General features: G+C 31.4%; 1 protein-coding gene across 1 annotated transcript; it reads left to right on the forward strand.

Annotated features, from left to right (window-relative positions):
- The first annotated feature begins 178 nt into the window (after positions 1 to 178).
- LOC134721603 (palmitoyltransferase ZDHHC3-like) lies at positions 179 to 17,202 on the forward strand. The gene is made up of 8 exons (XM_063584707.1): positions 179 to 407; positions 5,136 to 5,295; positions 6,156 to 6,265; positions 7,057 to 7,118; positions 8,536 to 8,623; positions 9,582 to 9,654; positions 13,418 to 13,526; positions 14,376 to 17,202. Exons 1-8 carry the CDS (start codon positions 289 to 291, stop codon positions 14,450 to 14,452), a joined length of 798 nt encoding a protein of 265 aa, XP_063440777.1. The 5' UTR covers positions 179 to 288; the 3' UTR covers positions 14,453 to 17,202.
- Positions 17,203 to 19,184: the final 1,982 nt, after the last annotated feature.

Raw genomic sequence — 19,184 nt, forward strand, 5'->3', positions numbered from 1 at the left:
TCCGATTCTTGTATTATACACTCTCCAACGGCAACAAACGGAAATCAAGTATTATATATAAGTATTCAGTTGGACTTAACATAATTTGAAAAAAGACTAAATGATCAACAACTATAAATTAAAGATTTAAGACCGTTGCGGTACATTATTTTCTTTTCTTTCTGACAGGTACATTTCTATATCCAAACATAAATTACCTCCCTTCTACATTTCTTTTCCGGTTGCTAATTTCCCATTTCGAAACATTGAAAATGTCGATTTGAGGCCATAATATGAAGATATCTGGCTATGGCTGTTTTCAGATCTGATCCTTGTGGTATAATCTGCATTATAATAACATACTCAGCAGTATTTTATGCAGATTACGTCGTAATATGGCATCTTGTTATTCCTGCGATGTCAAACACGTAAGTTGCCAAAATATAGGCCGGTTTCTATGAAAATTTGCACAATTTACAATCACTTTGTCACCAAGTTTAGTCAAGTTTGTACCTAATCATAACTGCACCTGGTTAATTCGTAACTCATTGTTAATTTGTTAATATAATGTTTGCATGGTAAATTCAGGGTAATCATTATGTAGTCCGAGATTACTCTGAGGTCCAACGTCTGTTTTGCCAGACCAATATCCAATATAAAAAGTGGATATTTGCCAACCCAAAATAGATGCCCTGTTTCATCGCTTCTGGTGCCGACTGACAATGACTGACGGCCTTGGAATAATATAAATTGGGCATCAATCTTTTCATTTTTCATTTATCTTTTTATTTATGTAAGTTTCACCTACCTGCCAACCTTTATTTTTCCATATTTTAACAGTTTTCACAGAGACCCATCAATTTCTGCATTTTGCCTTTTATTTTCAAAGATTATCACGTGACCACGAGAAAACAGTGATGATTTATGCAAATGACCATAATGTAACACTTCGTTCATTTACGATGCAAGTTATCTAAATGTCCGAGAGCTTCCGATTGTTCTGGTGATCCGAACTAAATGCTTAATACCGATCTCCTGTAAAGGAGGGGATAAATCGTGGTTGGCTACTAAACATGCTAAATGTTAAACATAGATCTCCTTCAAAGGAGATGAAAAAATATAAATATTTGCATATTTGAGTCTTGAGGCCACGAAGCTTGACGTCCATTTGAAAGTGAAAGTCAAAATGCAGAATTCGATGGGTCTCTGCGAAAACTGTTAATATATGGAAAAATAAAGGTTGGCAGGTACAAATGTACATGATGTAGGTGAAACTTACATAAATGAAAAGATTAATGAAAAATGAACAGATTGATGCCCGATTTATATAATTCCAAGGCCGTCAGATGGCACCAGAAGCGACTAAGCAGTGCATCTATTTATGGTGGGCAAATATCAACTTTTTAGCTCACCTGTCCCGAAGGGACAAGTGAGCTTATGCCATCACTTGGCGTCCGTCGTCGTCTGTCGTGGTAAACTATTTCAAGAATCTTCTTCTCTGAAACTACTGGGCCAAATACTTACAAACTTTAACTGAATATTCCTTAGGGTATCTTATTTATAAATTGTATCCGAAGTTTTGATCTATCAACAAACATGGCCACCATTGCTAAAAATAGAACATAGGGGTCAAATGCAGTTTTTGGCTTATAACTCAAAAACCAAAGCATTTAGAGCAAATCTGACATGGGGTAATATTGTTTATCAGGTCAAGATCTATCTGCCCTGAAATTTTCAGATGAATCAGACAACCCGTTGTTGGGTTGCTGCCCCTGAATTGGTAATTTTAAGGAAATTTTGCTGTTTTTGGTTATTATCTTGAATATTATTATAGATAGAGATAAGTTGTAGACATCAATAATGTTCAGCAAAGTAAGATTTACAAATAAGTCAACATGACGGAAATGGTTAGTTGACCCCTTTAGGAGTTATTACCCTTTATAGTCAATTTTTAACCATTTTTCGTAAATCTTAGTAATCTTTTACAAAAATCTTCTCCTCTGAAACTACTGGGCCAAATACTTCCAAACTTTAACTGAATGTTCCTTAGGGTATCTAGTTTGTAAATTGTATCCGAAGTTATGATCTATCAACAAACGTGGTCGCCATTGCTAAAAATAGAACATAGGGGTCAAATGCAGTTTTTGGCTAATAACTCAAAAACCAAAGCATTTAGAGCAAATCTGACATGGGGTAATATTGTTTATCAGGTCAAGATCTATTTGCCCTGAAATTTTCAGATGAATCAGACAACCTGTTGTTGGGTTGCTGCCCCTGAATTGGTAATTTTAAGGAAATTTTGCTGTTTTTGGTTATTATCTTGAATATTATTATAGATAGAAATAAACTGTAAACAGCGATAATGTTCAGCAAAGTAAGATCTTCAATTAAGTCAATTTGACCAAAATTGTCAATTGACCCCTTAAGGAGTTAATTATTGCCCTTTAAAGACTTTTTTCACAATTTGTTTATAAATCATGTTGACTTACTTTAAAAAATCTTCTCCTTTGAAACTGCTGTATCAATTTCAGCCAAACTTAGGCTAAATGAGTTTCAGAGTATCTAGTATAAATTTTATATTTTATTTCCTTGTATGTCAAGAAACATAGCTCCTATGGCTAAAATAGAACATAGGAGAAAATGATTATTTTTTTTGGCTTTTGAAGAAAATAGGACTATCCAAAAAACATTTAAATAAATTGAAAAGCCAAAATAATCATTGATGAGAGATTTAACCAAAAGAATTAAGGTGAGTGATTCAGGCTCTTGAGAGCCTCTTGTTTGATATGGGATGCGCTCTGATGTCCCACAGCCCCAGCTTGTCAGACGGCAAAACAGCCTTTGGACATCAGAGTAATCTCAGACTAATCATTATGATGCTCATGAGTCCAAACAAAATTATGTGTCTGTTTACAGTTACTTGACTGACCCTTAATGGCCTTATTTGAGTGCCGACCCTCAGCCATTTTATTTTTGTTGTAAATTGAAAAATTAATAGAACTTGTGTCAAAAGCAAAGTAAGGATGTAAGCAGGTAAGGGTTACCAATAGGTTTAATCAATTGCCTGATACATCCCAATATAAAAAAGAAGATGTGGTATGATTGCCAATGAGACAACTATCCACAAAAGACCAAAATGACACACAAACATAAACACTTTTAGGTCACCGTACGGCCTTCAACAATGAGCAAAGCCCATGTTGCATAGTCAGCTATACCAGGCCCAGATAAGACAACGAAAAAACAATTCAAACGAGAAAACTAACTGCCTTATTTATGTAAAAAAATGAACGAAAATATGTAACACTTTTAAACATTTCAATGGTCTGTTTACCATGTTTACAGTTACTTGACTAACCCTTATTTGAGTGCCGACCCTCAGCCATTTTATTTTTGTTGTAAATTAAAAAATTAATAGAACTTGTGTCAAAAGCAAAGTAAGGATGTAAGCAGGTAAGGGTTACCAATAGGTTTAATCAATTGCCTGATACATCCCAATATAAAAAAGAAGATGTGGTATGATTGCCAATGAGACAACTATCCACAAAAGACCAAAATGACACACAAACATTAACACTTATAGGTCACTGTAGGGCCTTCAACAATGAGCAAAGCCCATATTGCATAGTCAGCTATACCAGGCCCAGATAAGACAATGAAAAAACAATTCAAACGAGAAAACTAACTGCCTTATTTATTTTAAAAAATGAACGAAAATATGTAACACTTTAGTCTTAAACATTTCAATGTTCGCAATTGTGAATATGACCATGATAACAGCTGTTTTAAGGAAACTTGCAACTCATATATTGAATTAAAATCTTTGCTGTCATTTTCTTCCCACCAATTACCAATAAAAATATGTGTGTAAACTCGGCCCATGGACAACTTGGAGCATGGCAAAACAGACCGTACAACTCAAAATCATGGCGCAAAAAATAAAATGGAAGTACTGACCTACCTTCCATTTTTATTATGATGATGTAACCTTAAACAGGCATAAATTTTTTTTGGGCCTGATGTTTAGTTTTGCTGCATGGTCATGATGGTTATCATGGTTATACATTTTACATGTAGTTTTGTAAAAAGTAATTTTCTTTGATACTTTAACAATGTATAACATTTGTATGAACAAATGCAATAGATCAACTAAAACGTTTAAAGTATCAACTATCATGACTATATTTGGTGAATTTTAAGATAATACAAGACTTACAAAAACATGAAAAATGACCTCATGACCAAAACCATAGGAGGGGGTGGCCAAATATGCACACAAACATACTTGCCAACTTTTCAAAATGCTCATGGGGGTCTTTACGTGCAAGATGGCTCTTATAGTCTTACAAAACCTTCAAAGGGGCCTTCAAATATATTCTAATGTTGTTTTTTGGCTTCTCCATACTTTTACAAACCTCTATAGCTAGCCATTGCAAAATTAATCATTTTGTTTAAAATTGTGACAAAATTGCTCATTCAAAAGCTCCATTTGGGAGCCTCCATGGGGGAAAACCCCTGTAAACAGTGACAGTTGGCAGGTATGCACCAAACCATGGCAGTATAATCAGTTCGTTGATTGGACCATTAATATCTAGCAGAAGCAGAATAGGATGAAATTGAATCCTAATGAATGTTATTGCCCTAAGCTTAAATTAGGAATTTTTACTGTTTTTAAACATGTTAAAGGTGTATTGATCCCCATTGTCTTTATTTTTTGACAGGTGGCCTTAAAAATTTATGCTTTTATAAATTAGGAGCCTTTTGTTTTATATCACATTATAAAACATGTATAATAATCTCCCATACATGTATCTTAATCTATGGAGAACAACTAAAAGGTTCTGAAAATCACAAAAAAATAAGTACAGGAAAGGCACTGATCATGAACTGAAATTGACTTTGGACATTGACTAGTCCTAGATTACCATTGATTACTCTGACGTCCAAGGCCTGATTTGCCAGACAAGTTGGGGCCATGGGATGTCAACGTAATCTTGGACTAGACATGAACATGTGAATGCAGTATTAATTTACTTTTTATCCACTCTACTCAGAAATAAAAGTATTGTAGAAAGACACTCAATAAGAAACCACCAGACCTGTTCATGTAATTAAACTTCATGACAGCATTTATTTTTGTTGTATCTGTATTTCAGATTATGGGGAACCTTTTGTGTGATCCTCTTCAATCTGATTGTATTTCTAATGACAGTGTCACACATGAGGGCAGTGCTGTCTGACCCAGGGATAGTTCCATTGCCAAAAAATGGACTGGACTTCTCAGATCTTCATGCTGGAAGAACAATACCTAACACAGTAAGTTAAATCAATGGTAAAGTTAGATGTAGTTATATTACTGGTTTTGATTGTGCCAATTACATGGTGTTGTATATATTCAACTTAATTACTGTGAATTCATTTATTTCGTGGGTACCTACATGTATTTTCATGGATGAAGGAAAACATGCATGTTCGTGGACATTTAATTTCATGGTTTTGCTGAAATCTTTATACAAGCCTTTAGAAAATTTGTGATTCATTGAAGATTTAATTTTGTGGTTAGCCTAGCCGGCCTATACCCACAAAATCAACGAAAATTGGTATCCAACAAATAATAATGAATCTTCAGTAACTACGTACGGTACATCATGTACATTGAATGTCAATGTGAACTGTGAAAAATGATTTTGCTGGTTATTTTAATTTTTTTATTGCATTGATTTATCACATAATGACATATGGGATCATATTTTGCAGGGATATCCATTATTTGTCTGTCACATCAAAATTCTTGCTACTTTTCATACATTGTCATATACATGTATTGTGTCATATATTTTACTTTATCAGGAAGTTAGAAAATAAGTTTAAATAACTGTTGTACTACAATGAGTACAAATCAAGCAATAATTATTACTTTCTCATTGAATTTCATAGAAATGTATGTATAAAATTTGGACCCTACCTGTAATGCCATCAGTGCTATCACTATGATCACAGTAGTTGTTAAAGCTTGATTAGATCAAACTCTCATTAACTCACATAAAATATGATACATGTTACAATGGTGTACTGAAACATCCTTTGATTCTTACAATTAAGTGGAAATTAAATAGTTGAGTTAGCCATATAAACATTTTATAATGTGATTTGAATTTATTCAAATTTTTTTTCAGAAGGATGGCTGGAGTGTATGTAATAAATGTGAGACCTACAGACCACCTAGAGCCCATCATTGTAGGATATGTAGAAGATGTATCAGGAAAATGGACCATCATTGTCCATGGTAAGAAGTTGGTCCAAACAACTCAATAAAAATTAGGTTGGCAGTAGCTGGGATTATTTCTTATTTTACCCCTGTAAGGAAGTTGCAACAATATTGCGGGGGTATAATGTTTGTGACCTGTCCGTCCGTCAGTCCTGTTTCTTGTCATCACAACTCCTCTCAAATCACTCAACAGAATTTCACAAAACCTTTTTAGATGAAAAGGACATATTATGTAGTTGTGCATATTGACATGAAATTACGATTCAATATTTTTTCTAGGAGTTACGCCCCTTTGAACTTATTTGCTTCAATCATGTCAATGTATTACTGCAACAGTTTGTCATCGCAACTCCTCTGAAACTACACAACAGAATTTCATGAAACCTTGTTTGATAATAAGGACATACTATGTAAATGTGCATATTGACAGGAAATTACGATTCTTTTTTTTTTAGGAGATATGGAGGTGGAGTATGTGAGCGTGCTCACTAAGGTTCTTTGATTTCTAATAGAAATTTAAAAAAAAAGAGGTTTTAGTAAAACATAAAAAGGGACAATAGAACATGTCACAGTACAACAAACATGACTGAATGCTTCACTAAGACTCTAGCTACTCATCCAAAAGACTTTTGATGTACTAAGATTTTCCATTAATAAACCATATGTATGTAAAAAAAATCTCAAATATACTTACCAGTTCATGGTGTAACTGTGTATTTTCATTCCTGATATATATCATGTATACAGCTATATATACAGAACTTACTTTTGGCAGCATAGGGTATTTTCATTTTATTTTACTTTTTCAGGATAAATAACTGTGTTGGAGAGTTGAATCAAAAATATTTTATACAGTTTTTGTTTTATGTTGGTAAGTTTAGAAAATTATTGTATATTTTCATTATCATGCAGTGTGAATTAATAAAATTGAGAATGGAAATGGGGAATATGTCAAATAAACAAACAAAAACACCAAGCTATATAGCTAATGGCCACCAATGGGTCTTCAAATCAGCAAGAAAATCCTGCACCTGGAGGTGGTCCTCAGCTGGCCTCTAAATAAAATTGTGTTATAGTTCAGTGAAAATTATCGTCATACTTACTCCAAAACATATAAATGAACTAAAATTAAAAAAATGTATAAATCCATGAATTTTGATTTTCATGGGTTGAGGTAATTTTGTATTTTCATGGATACATGATTTCGCAATTCATTATTTTGCCAAAACTTGCATAGTAACAGGCTTTATGATATATACTGCAAATTCAGAAATTAATGCGAGGTTTTAATTATTGCGAAAAATGCGACTGATTGGAAATGCAATAATTTAAACTTGCATTTTAAAATATTTTATATGAATTTAACAGGATTTTTCTCAAAATCGTAAAAATTAAAATCACATTTAAGTCCAAAATGACAAAATCACAAAAGTAAATGCACGCAATAATTTCTGAATTTACAGTAATACAATGTATAATTTAAATGTTTAAATTCATTATATTCATAAAAATTGGTATTTCTTGAATAATGATGAATCCACAGTATTTGTGTTAGATGATTACATAATAGGCACATTCTAACACATTAAACACAAGGCATTTCCTATCTGACAACAGTATTCAATCAGTTAAAGTTTATTTAGCTGTAATCTTGTTGGTCATAATAAGGAATCAATGTTTAAACTTATACATTAGGTTTAAAGACTCTACATGTAAAAACAGTATATCTTCAAGAATTTGTCAAATTAGTGAAAATATACAGGGGCGGATCCAGCCATTTAAAAAAGGGGGTTCCAACCCACATTAAAGGGGGATTTCTAACTATATGCTCCCATTCAAATGCATTGATCGTCCAAAAAAAAGGGGGGTTTCCAACATTACACAAATCTTGCAAATTAAAAAAATATTCACAATAACAAATATTTTGGAGACTGAAATAATATTGAGAAATCTTCACATAAATAAATTGTTTTAAGTTTTCATTTTGGAAACGAAATCTACTTCTGTTCATATAAACTGACATCTGTGAGCTAAACAGTACAAAAGATGTTAACTTTTTTATGCCAACATGTACCAAGGGAAACTCTCATACTCTCTATGAACATGAGTAGGAACTAAATGTGTGCATATCTGTCTATAAAGTTTATTGTTGATTTAATTATTACAAGCTGGAAGTGTCACCATTTTATATCCATCTATCTAAATTTAATATTTAAAACAACTATTATAACAGAAAAAGTTTGATTTTCATGACACAGAAAACATCAAGTTAGCCTCTTTATTTGTAGGTATGGCTAGTTGCTATGCAACTACAATGGTGATCACATCCTGGGTAATGGATCCCAATGTTACCAGCACATATAAGCACACAAAACTGTAAGTAAATTGGATAACCTTTGAGTAAATTTAGATCTATATGCAACATAAAACTTTTTTATTTAAAACTTGTAAACATAAGAAAATTTTTAAACACAAAAAGGCCTCATCTAGTATTATAACATAATTGAATATGAGATTATATATTTGATGAAAGAACATAATTATAAACACATGTGCTTAAAATATGCAATTTTAATTAAACTAATGCCGTTTCATTAACCATGTTTACATTACACTTTCTTCAGCATAAATTATGTGATCCTGATAGTGGAGTGTGTTTTATTTTGTAGAGTATATAATTGAGACATGTTTTATTTTCCTCAGCATACATTCTGTGATCCTGATAGTGGAGTGTGTTTTATTTTGTAGAGTATATAATTGAGACATGTTTTATTTTCCTCAGCATACATTCTGTGATCCTGATAGTGGAGTGTGTTTTATTTTGTAGAGTATATAATTGAGACATGTTTTATTTTCCTCAGCATACATTCTGTGATCCTGATAGTGGAGTGTGTTTTATTTTGTAGAGTATATAATTGAGACATGTTTTATCTTCTTCAGCATACATTCTGTGATCCTGATAGTGGAGTGTGTTTTATTTTGTAGAGTATATAATTGAGACATGTTTTATCTTCTTCAGCATACATTCTGTGATCCTGATAGTGGAGTGTGTTTTTTTTGTAGAGTATATAATTGAGACATGTTTTATCTTCTTCAGCATACATTCTGTGATCCTGATAGTGGAGTGTGTTTTATTTTGTAGAGTATATAATTGAGACATGTTTTATCTTCTTCAGCATACATTCTGTGATCCTGATAGTGGAGTGTGTTTTATTTTGTAGAATATATAATTTAGACATGTTTTATTTTCTTCAGCATACATTCTGTGATCCTGATAGTGGAGTGTGTTTTATTTTGTAGAATATATAATTGAGACATGTTTTATTTTCTTCAGCATTCATTCTGTGATCCTGATAGTGGAGTGTGTTTTATTTGGAATGTTTGTTATAGCTATTGGTTGTGATCAGGTATGACTGCATCCCTGAAACTGTTGATTTATTATTTTTGTGGGTACCAATTTTTGTGGATTTAGAAAAATTGTAGTATCATGGATATTTGATTTTTATGGTATACTGGTAATCAAGGTCTGCATATAGACCTATAGAAAAGGAGTAGGTCCATTAAGACCCCTTTTTGGCCCCAAAATATAGCAGTTTTACAAAATTGTTAAAATGTTAACTTTTAGTCATTTATTAGACAGTAGAATGTTTCTGCTACATAAATGTGGGCTGTTTTTGACAATACATCGCACATATATCAGGTACTAGTACCATTAAGTCATGCTAAATTACTGAAATCTTCACAATTCCAGCATTTTAGTTCAATTTTAGACGTTTTTCATGTAAAATGAAAGTGGCTGCATTCATTTTCATCCTTTTTATTGAAATGTAAGTTGTGTTTGATGATAATACATAACATATATAAAGGTTGAGGATGAACACAGATGCGGCCACTTTCATTTTAGACAAAAAACATCTGAAAAGTGAAATTTTTCTGCATATTTAGTAGATTTTTTTCACATTTGAGCTTGAATCGGATCATTTTTAATGACTTAATCAGCGAAAAATCTTTCACATAAACTAATTGATTCAAATGAAATAGACACTTGCCGTTCAGTGTTCAAAAAGTGGTCAAAATCTTTCGTCAGATGAACATGAAATTTGAGACCAAAATCGGTCCTTACCAGAATCCAACTCCTTTGTACTTCCTTGAACTTTTAGTGGTTCAGGTATACTTATAATAAATTTCAAAAAACATGTTTCTTATGCATTATAACTTGCACAATAAAAATCAGTTTTATCACTTTCACGACTTTCAATTAATTTAAGATCGGCACCTAAACAATTTTTGTTATTTTCTCTAAGACTGCATAAATTATCTTAATTTAAAAACCATTTTAGACTGATTCAAATCTAAGCAACCCATAATCTATCAATCAATCAATTTGAAAAAAAAAATATTTCCAGATGTAATGTTTTATAGGAATTTTATAAAGCTAATTATACCCGCTACTATAAGAATGGGGCTATACTGATCTTAAGGGCATCCGATACAGTTTCTCGATTAAATGTCATTTTTATAAATTTGTAATATGTTGTAGGCCTTGGCGAGTTATAAAATAAAACACAAAATAAAACATAGGTCACCGTGCTTGTTTTCAAGAAAATTGAGGCTGAAAATTGGGGATTTGTGTAATTTGGTAAAAAATGAGACAATGTTAAAAAAATTTTGGAGCAAATATTTTTCGTCGTAAATTATTAAGATCGGGTTCAATCTGAAGCTGTGATAAGTGACAAAAAGGAAGAAAAAAAATCACTACATGAGTAACTATACAATTTTTCAAGCCTTGCTTGTCATTGCGGACCAGATGCTCAAAGTGGTATTTTTTAAAACCTAAAAAAATGGAAATAAACTGTTTCTGAAAATGTCACTTGTATAATTTTTCTGCATACACTGCATTTTTACATGCTTTCTCCAAATCCAAAATAAAAAATATAGGTCGCCGTGCTTGATTTCACGATAAACGCGATTTATCCTAAAAATTGCGTCCCCCCTTTGTAACCTCAACGGTAGCGCTAAAGTGCACGATGTCGCTGGCAGACAATTTCGACGTTATCTCTGCAAATGACCGGAGACATTTTTCAGATGTATAAATATTGCTCATAACATGTGTAAATTACTTTCTATAAATTGGTAAAATTGTTTCCGGAAATAAAATCATGTGAATAACAAATCCCTCTCTCTGTTTGTGGTCTAAGTGAGAAATATCTTAAGAAAAGTTATTACGGACTGTAACACAGTTTATAATTTTTACGTCTTTTAAAATAAAAGACTCGGCAATTTAGAACTTGACATACAGGTTCATGTACTGTACACACTCGTATATTATTTCATACCGTATGTTGACCTCTAGATTTATTTTTTTTTGTTTGGGGGGCTGCTGTTTCATTACAAATATTCCTTAAAATCCTTTTATTCACGTTTTAATCACTGAGAAATCCGGTTTTGTTGATACGAATTAAATGTTAACGTCGTTTGGACAGTAAATCAAATTTAACGCGCATTGCAATTCGAATTAGAATTCACGTTAGTACGTTAATCATTTTAATGCGAATTAAACTAATTCGAATTAGTTAATACGAATCGAATACGAATTACGTGTGAACTCAGCATTATCCTGCAAACGGAACTTCTTTTTTTTGTACATAAATTGTAGCTCATAAATTAGTCCGTTACTTTTCTCGTATGAATTGTTTTACATTGTCATATCGTGATCTTTTATAGCTGAATATGCGATATGGGATTTGCTAATTGTTGAAGACCGTACGGTGACCTATACTTATTAATTTCTGTGTCATGTTTGTCTCTTGTTGAGAGTTGGCAATTATACCACATCTTCTGTTTTATGTGGTAAGAAAACAAAAGCAAAATCTTATAAAGGAGAAGTCTTCAATTTGCTAAAGAATGCTTTTTTCCAAACAATGAAACTATAACTTTGATTTTTTTTTATTTGGCAAATACGATTGGATTAGTTGCGATCAAAATCCTTCTCTCATAGCGTTGGTCAATAATTATATATATGTACAGCGCGTACATAAAATATCGCATGTCCATTCCTCTGTCTGTCCTTCTAGTCCTTCTGGTTAAGTAAATTTTTCAAGTGTACAATTCTTGTTACCTTTCTATAAAACTGATATCGTATGAACACCCTCGAAAATCAGTGCATATCAACTATTCTTTAAAAGAGTTATGCCATTCGGAAATATTGATTATATTGGAAATTGCATTGTATTTGCTGTCATTCCGTCATTTCTCTAATATATTTATAAAAAATATAAAAAAAAATAAAAAATAAACAGTTGTGCTACGAGCGCATGATACGCCCGTCGTCTTATGATTTTGGAAAATATGCTGTACCATGTTTACGACGGACAGATGGACGCGGACATTTGTAAACCATAATATGTTCCGTCAAAATTTTTACGGATGTATAAACATATTGTTGGCTATTGCCTTTTGTTAGATAAAATACGCGCAACGTGGAATAATTTAAATAAGAACTTTGTTCTTTTATAAAAGTTGTGTCATTGTTTATATTAGCGGCGTTTACCTACATTTTTGGTATTAGTTTTAAAATATCATTGGTTTCTTGTGATGTAATAAAATGTCAATCATGGATGATGAATGGTAATACAAATGATAATTGACATGCAACAAAAAGGTCAGTCGTCTTGAGATTGCTCACTATACGATATTTGGTTGAAGATCTCAAAGAAACAGTAATTCGTTTTATTTCTTATAATGTTATTAGACTGTTACCCTGTTAGAACCGAATGTACTAATATTAATGGCGTAGAAGTTAGCATGCGGGAGAAACAGAAATTGGAGCATCAAAATTCCTCATTACGTTTCTTATTACGGAACATTACACGCATTACGTCCCGGAAAAAGTGACGTTTTGCGGGAATTTAAACGCTTAACGTCGCGCCAAGAGTTAACTCCCTTGAAACTGTATCTGATGCCCTTAAACTGTAATCACCTTGTCTGTAAATCTTTTCGTCCAACAAATCTTTTGTCACATTTTATTCAGATACTTCTGAACTGAATTCAGACCAAATTTTGGTCAGCAGTTTGATAGTGATGAGAACTTAATAAGTTTTAATATTGTATTGTAAAAATTTTATTTTTTGGGCTTGCATTCATTGTGGCATTATTTATGTTTTTTTTCAGATATCTTCCATATTAGGGGATGAAACTCAAGTAGAACAAGTGAAAAAAGAAGGAATAAGAAGAGAGAAAAAGTCCATGTTTTCTTTGCTACAAGAGGTCTTTGGTAGAGGTAATTGAATTAAATGTGAAGATTTTCCTTACAAGCACAAATGATCCTGGGGAAAGGCACCTGACAATTGACAACTGGTCGTCACACTTATAGCTACTCTAATTGTCTTGGAAATTTTGAGGATTTAGTGTCAATCTGGTCCTGAATATTTTAAAATCTTTTTATCAAAATGCTTTAATTCCTTTTGGGTGTAAAATGGACATAAAGAAGTTTCCATTGTTCTGAATTTATTTGTATAATACAAACTTAAATAACAGCATTGAGTATATAATGAATAACCAAAATTTTTTTATTATCCAAATTAATGGACAAATTTCAATGTCTAACTTAACACATTTAATTTAAAATTGATATTAAACTTTACAGCAGAAACATCATATTTTTTCTTGAGTTATGTCCCTTTGATCATCAAAGTCTCAGACTGTTAACCTTGTCAGGGTACCTACATGTAGTATATATCTGAAAAAAATATTTTACTTATTGCTAAATAGAAGTATATTATATTCAAGATGACAAAAAATAACACACTTTTCTCCAATACTACTTTACAGAAGGTTTTAAACAGATTGGCAATGATGAGTTTTAACAGGCTTAGGTGTGTACGTTTTAGAAATTTCAGAAAAACTATACTCTTTGTTTTCTGTTTGTACAAATAGGGTATGTCACTACTACATCACATTTTATACCTTAACTATACCGTGTATATAGTATGTGTTCTCATTGTTGAAGGCAATACAGTTGATTATAATTGCATACATCCAATCATTAAAACTTTGGTGATTAGTTGTTTAATTTGCAATCGTACCACTTATCCGTTTTTTTATATTCAGTGCCTATTTTTCTTTGCAGGTCATCCATTAGGTTGGCTATGTCCGCTGTTCACTGAAGCATCGAAAGAAAGGCCATCAAAACAGTATATTGTATAAAACATATCAGTTGATAAAAGACAGCATATCGATCAAATTGAATCATCTACTGTATTTCCAATGTCCTGCAATATAAGCCCACAGATGAAAGAGCTTCAATAGACTCATGAGTTGTCAATAAATGGATTAAATAAGTCTATGGCCATTCCTGGTCATTACACTGTAAGTCACAGACCAGTTTTGTTTGGAGTCTTACAACCATATACTACGTATTGTATCATATTGAGAAATTATACTGTGGATTCATTTATTTTTGTGGGTATCAATTTTTGTGGATTGATGAAAACTTGTAAATTTTCGTGGATATTTGATTTCGTGTTTTTGCCAAACTTTGTATACAAAGTCAATTGAAAAGTTGTTATTCGTTGAACATTTGAATTCGTGGTTCATCTGTACCCACACAACCCACGAAAATTGATATCCAACGAATATTAATGAATCCACAGTATACAGTTTTACTATGGAGGTTTGAAAAATATGATGAAATTTTAGCTACCAACAGAAATATCAGTAGACTTTTTACATCTGTTTGGTTCAGTTTCCCCTGCGCATATGTTACAGGGGCATCCATTTGAACGGGATCTAATACGAGAATTGTATGGATGTATTTTACAAATGTAATCATTGTCTGTGATAGCTTGGGAACATGATAGACATGATATTTGACTTGTAGATAAAAATCATTCCATTAGTGTATGCATCGGTATATAAATGAACTTTGTGTACCTAATTTACGTATGTTCAATATTCAGTGATATCTATTTAATTTTTCCTATAAGAAGTTGTGTGCTATTGTTATTATTTTCTTTTATTAAATTTTAATATTTGGTTGATAAATTATGAGGTAAATTCCAAAAGCTAAAATGTCATTGTAAACACATGAAACATGGTAAATAAAATCTTTTTTTTTCCATTGCCACAATGTGGAACAATTTTACCAGATTTATCTGTTTTTCATTTAGGCCGACAACGTTTGAGTGTTAAGTATGCAAAAACATATACCCGTGATTATTTTCAATTAGTACCAAAAAAATTGTCTTTTGATAATGTGCATAATTATCCTGTCTCTTATGCCTCTTGTTTGACATTTGCATTTTCTCATTATGTATTAAATCATGTTTTTAATCTAGATCTTGTGGTATTTTATGTTATATAGATTTTTTGGTTTATATATTCAGGGACTCATTTCACAAAAAAAATCTGTAATTAACATTGCCTGTACCAAGTCAGGAATATGACAGTTCTTGTCTATACATTTTTGATGCGTTATGTTATTTGATTTTGCCATGTGATTATGGACTTTCCGTATTGATTTTCCTCGGAGTTCAGTATTTTTGTGATTTTACTTTTTTCAATACAACATTTTTCCTAAGATTTTTTTTGTGACAAGATTATTTTTGTGACAAGATTCCTTTTGTGAAATTAAGCCTCATAACTACTGAATCATAAAAAAATGTAATGTAATAAAAACAGCAACAAAGTTGTAAGTCTGTAAATACTTTTATTACAAGAGGTTAGCTCTCTATAGCATTAGATTAAAGAGGATAATATATTAAAAATTATAACTCATGTTATTTCTTCCTGTGAGAGAGTTTGAATATGTGTGTATAACTTGCATATAAGTGCTTCTTTCTTGGTAAGAATTTTTTATATTTTGAGTAAATTTGAGTTTGTTGTAAATTAGCAGTAAGCATTAAGAATCAGTCATGACAGATCAACCTTAAAGTTTTTCATACATCAATTTCTGTGTCACACTTTTATGGATTTCAAAAAATGGACAAACATGACAGAAGCTTTTTTGTAAAATAAAAAAAAAAAAAGGAATCCCAATACAAATTTAGAATTTTGTTTTTACATTTTTCAATATTTTTAAACTGCTAAGTGTCTTGGAACTTTAGTAAAAAAAATTATCCAAGTTTTGAATATTTTTTTTTCATTTTTTTTGCATTTTACAAATTAAAGGATTAAGTTTGTTTTGCATTTAGAGAACCTTACAGTCAATGATTTACTATTTAGACATTGTCAACTTTCATGGAATATTTCGAAAATTGAAAATAAGCTTCTAAAAGTTCTAGGAATAGAAATTTTTGGGGGTATTTTTACTGCATACAAATGTATCACTGATAAATGGACTTAATTTTTCTTATCAATAATACACTTGTTCACTGACATCAGCGATTGTGAGTGAGAAGCATTGTTTAATAGAATCCTTAACAGTTGTATAAGGATTTTCATAATGATTTTTTTTCAATCTATTGAATATTTTTAATGATATAATTTTTCATGACTTTATTTATTTAATTTATTTTTTTAATTATATATATCATTGGTTCATTTTCTTATTTTGTGTTTTTATACTTTATATAGCACAATGGTGGAATTATCATTGATTTATGAGGATTCAGTTTGTAGTTTCATAATACTTTGTGAATAACTAATAAGTGAAAAATTGACATTTCATAAGAGGTTGAAAAACACATGGTTTGATTTTGAAATCCGTTGTAAACTTCTTGTGCACCTTGTAAAATTGTTTTAAAATAAAATTTATATTTTATGTAAATGCAATAACTGGTGCCAATAATAATGTGTATATATGGACTTGTGTATTTATTGTGAAAGTATTTTTGCACTATGATTTTTTACAATAATTTTTGTGATCAATATTTTTATATTATGCTTCTATCAGTACAGTAGAATTAATGCTAATGTAAAGAATTTTAGTTTGTAGCTGAATGAACCTATTCAAACAATTTCATTGGCTTTTTTATAGATGCCTGGTGTTGCATTCGAATTGGGCTTTACACAAGTCAGATGATTAAATCATCTTATGGATGTACTCAGGTTTAGAAATTATTGTCAGATATTTGTACTCCTTGTTTTTTTCCCCCAAGATACAGGGTCAAATATTTTGCCCCATATTACACACACTTTTCTTCATAGGAAACATCAATAGGTCTTCAAAAAATCACAAATCAAAATGAAAGCAGATTATAGATTTATTTTTCTCAGATTTGAAACCCAAATAATGCAAATGCTTAATATTATAAGGTACAAGTCAGAGTCCGTCTTCTCCCACCATTTGAAAAAATCTGATTTCTCAATATTTTTTAGCTTGATTTGTTTTAACTGATCCTCTCCTGATTTATAGTAAATGTATCAATATTAAATTCTTGAAAATTTAATGCCCTATATTGGGGCATAATGGTTTTTTGGTCTGTGCAACTGTACATTCATCCGTCTGTTGTTTAAGTTTTTGGTCTAGGTAGTTTGTGATGAAGTTGAAGTCCAATCAACTTGAAACTTCCCCATGATATGATTTTTCTAATTTAACTGCCAAATTAGAGAGTTTTACCCTAATTTCACAGTCCACTGAACATAAAAAATGATAGTGTGCGTCGGGCTTCAGTGTACTATGGACACATTATTGTCTTAATTTCACCTAACTATATTTGTACACAATTTTGTTTTCAAATGTTAACAATGGATGAACCATAAATTTGAGCATATATTGCAAAATAAATTTACTGTAGGCTCATATGAAGAAATTGTCAAAACAATTGTTTGAATATCAATATAAATTCAAGGTTTCCTTAATCCACAAAATTTGGTCATTATGAAAAAATAAATTAATGGAAAAAACTTCATAAACTTGTTAAAAAATTCAGATTTTATTGTTTAACAGATAGTATAATTATTTGTTTAATTTGTTTTGTACATTATCAGTATTTTTATTATTGGTTTCATGATCAACATTTTATATGTTTACCGGTAATACATTTTTTAGCTTCAATTTGTATTGTTTCTTTCAAGCAGTTTAATTATATCAGGACTACACGATTATTGTTTGCTTACGATCATGTGAGTGAGTATCAAGTATTGCTAACCGATTCCAAGGATAATAATTTAGTAGTAGGCTTTTGTTTCTTTATATCAAGTTTCATACTTGTTTACCGTTCATCACATAAATAAAGCTGTTAGTTTTCTTGTTTAAAATGATTAACATTTGTCATGTCAGGGCCTCGGTTACTAAGTGGTCTAAGTATTTCTACTACAGTAATCACTAGCCAAACAACACTGAGGTTGTGAGTTCGAACTCTGCTCGTGTGGGTGCACTCGACTTTAATCTTAATTGACTTGGATTGTCCGTTTTCCTATCAAAGGTCGGTGGTTCACCAGCAATCAATCAATCATTTCAGGACTTTTATAGCCGACTGTGGTGTTGGCTTTGCTGACCTATAAATGTTTTAAATTTCTATGTCATTTGGTCTCTTACTTACAGTTGTCTAGTTGGTAATATTGGTAATATAACCACATCTCCTTTTTAGCTAACCAGGCCAAAAGGGCTCTTAGTGAGCTGATGCCATCACTTTCCTCGACATAAACTATTTCAAGAATCTCCTCCGAAACTTATCTGCCAAATATTTTAAACTTTAACTGAATGTTTCCTAGGATATGTAGTTTATAAATTGTATCTGAAGTTTTGATCCATCAACAAACACGGGGTCAATTGCAGTTTAGGCTTATATCTCAAAAACTAAAGCATTAAAAAAAGCAAATCTGACATAGGATAAATAGTTATCAAAAATAACAGGCTTATAATTTTAACAATGTTTAATATGACAGACACATGTTTTATCTACATAAAACTCATCAGTGACCCTCAGATCAAAATAGTTATAAAAGATAATAATAACCCACCAATGCAAATAAGCTATATTTAAAATATCCTTGG

The sequence above is a fragment of the Mytilus trossulus genome, chromosome 6 (genome assembly GCF_036588685.1).
Source record: "Mytilus trossulus isolate FHL-02 chromosome 6, PNRI_Mtr1.1.1.hap1, whole genome shotgun sequence".
Lineage (NCBI taxonomy): Eukaryota > Metazoa > Mollusca > Bivalvia > Mytilida > Mytilidae > Mytilus > Mytilus trossulus.

What these genes read in the sequence shown, in the direction of transcription:
- LOC134721603 (XM_063584707.1), top strand. Translation starts at nt 289, where the DNA reads ATGGCTGTTTTCAGATCTGATCCTTGTGGTATAATCTGCATTATAATA. An exon ending in GAAGAACAATACCTAACACA is followed by an intron (nt 5,296 to 6,155) that starts GTAAGTTAAATC and finishes ATTTTTTTTCAG; the next exon opens with AAGGATGGCTGGAGTGTATG. An exon ending in ACATATAAGCACACAAAACT is followed by an intron (nt 8,624 to 9,581) that starts GTAAGTAAATTG and finishes TATTTTCTTCAG; the next exon opens with CATTCATTCTGTGATCCTGA.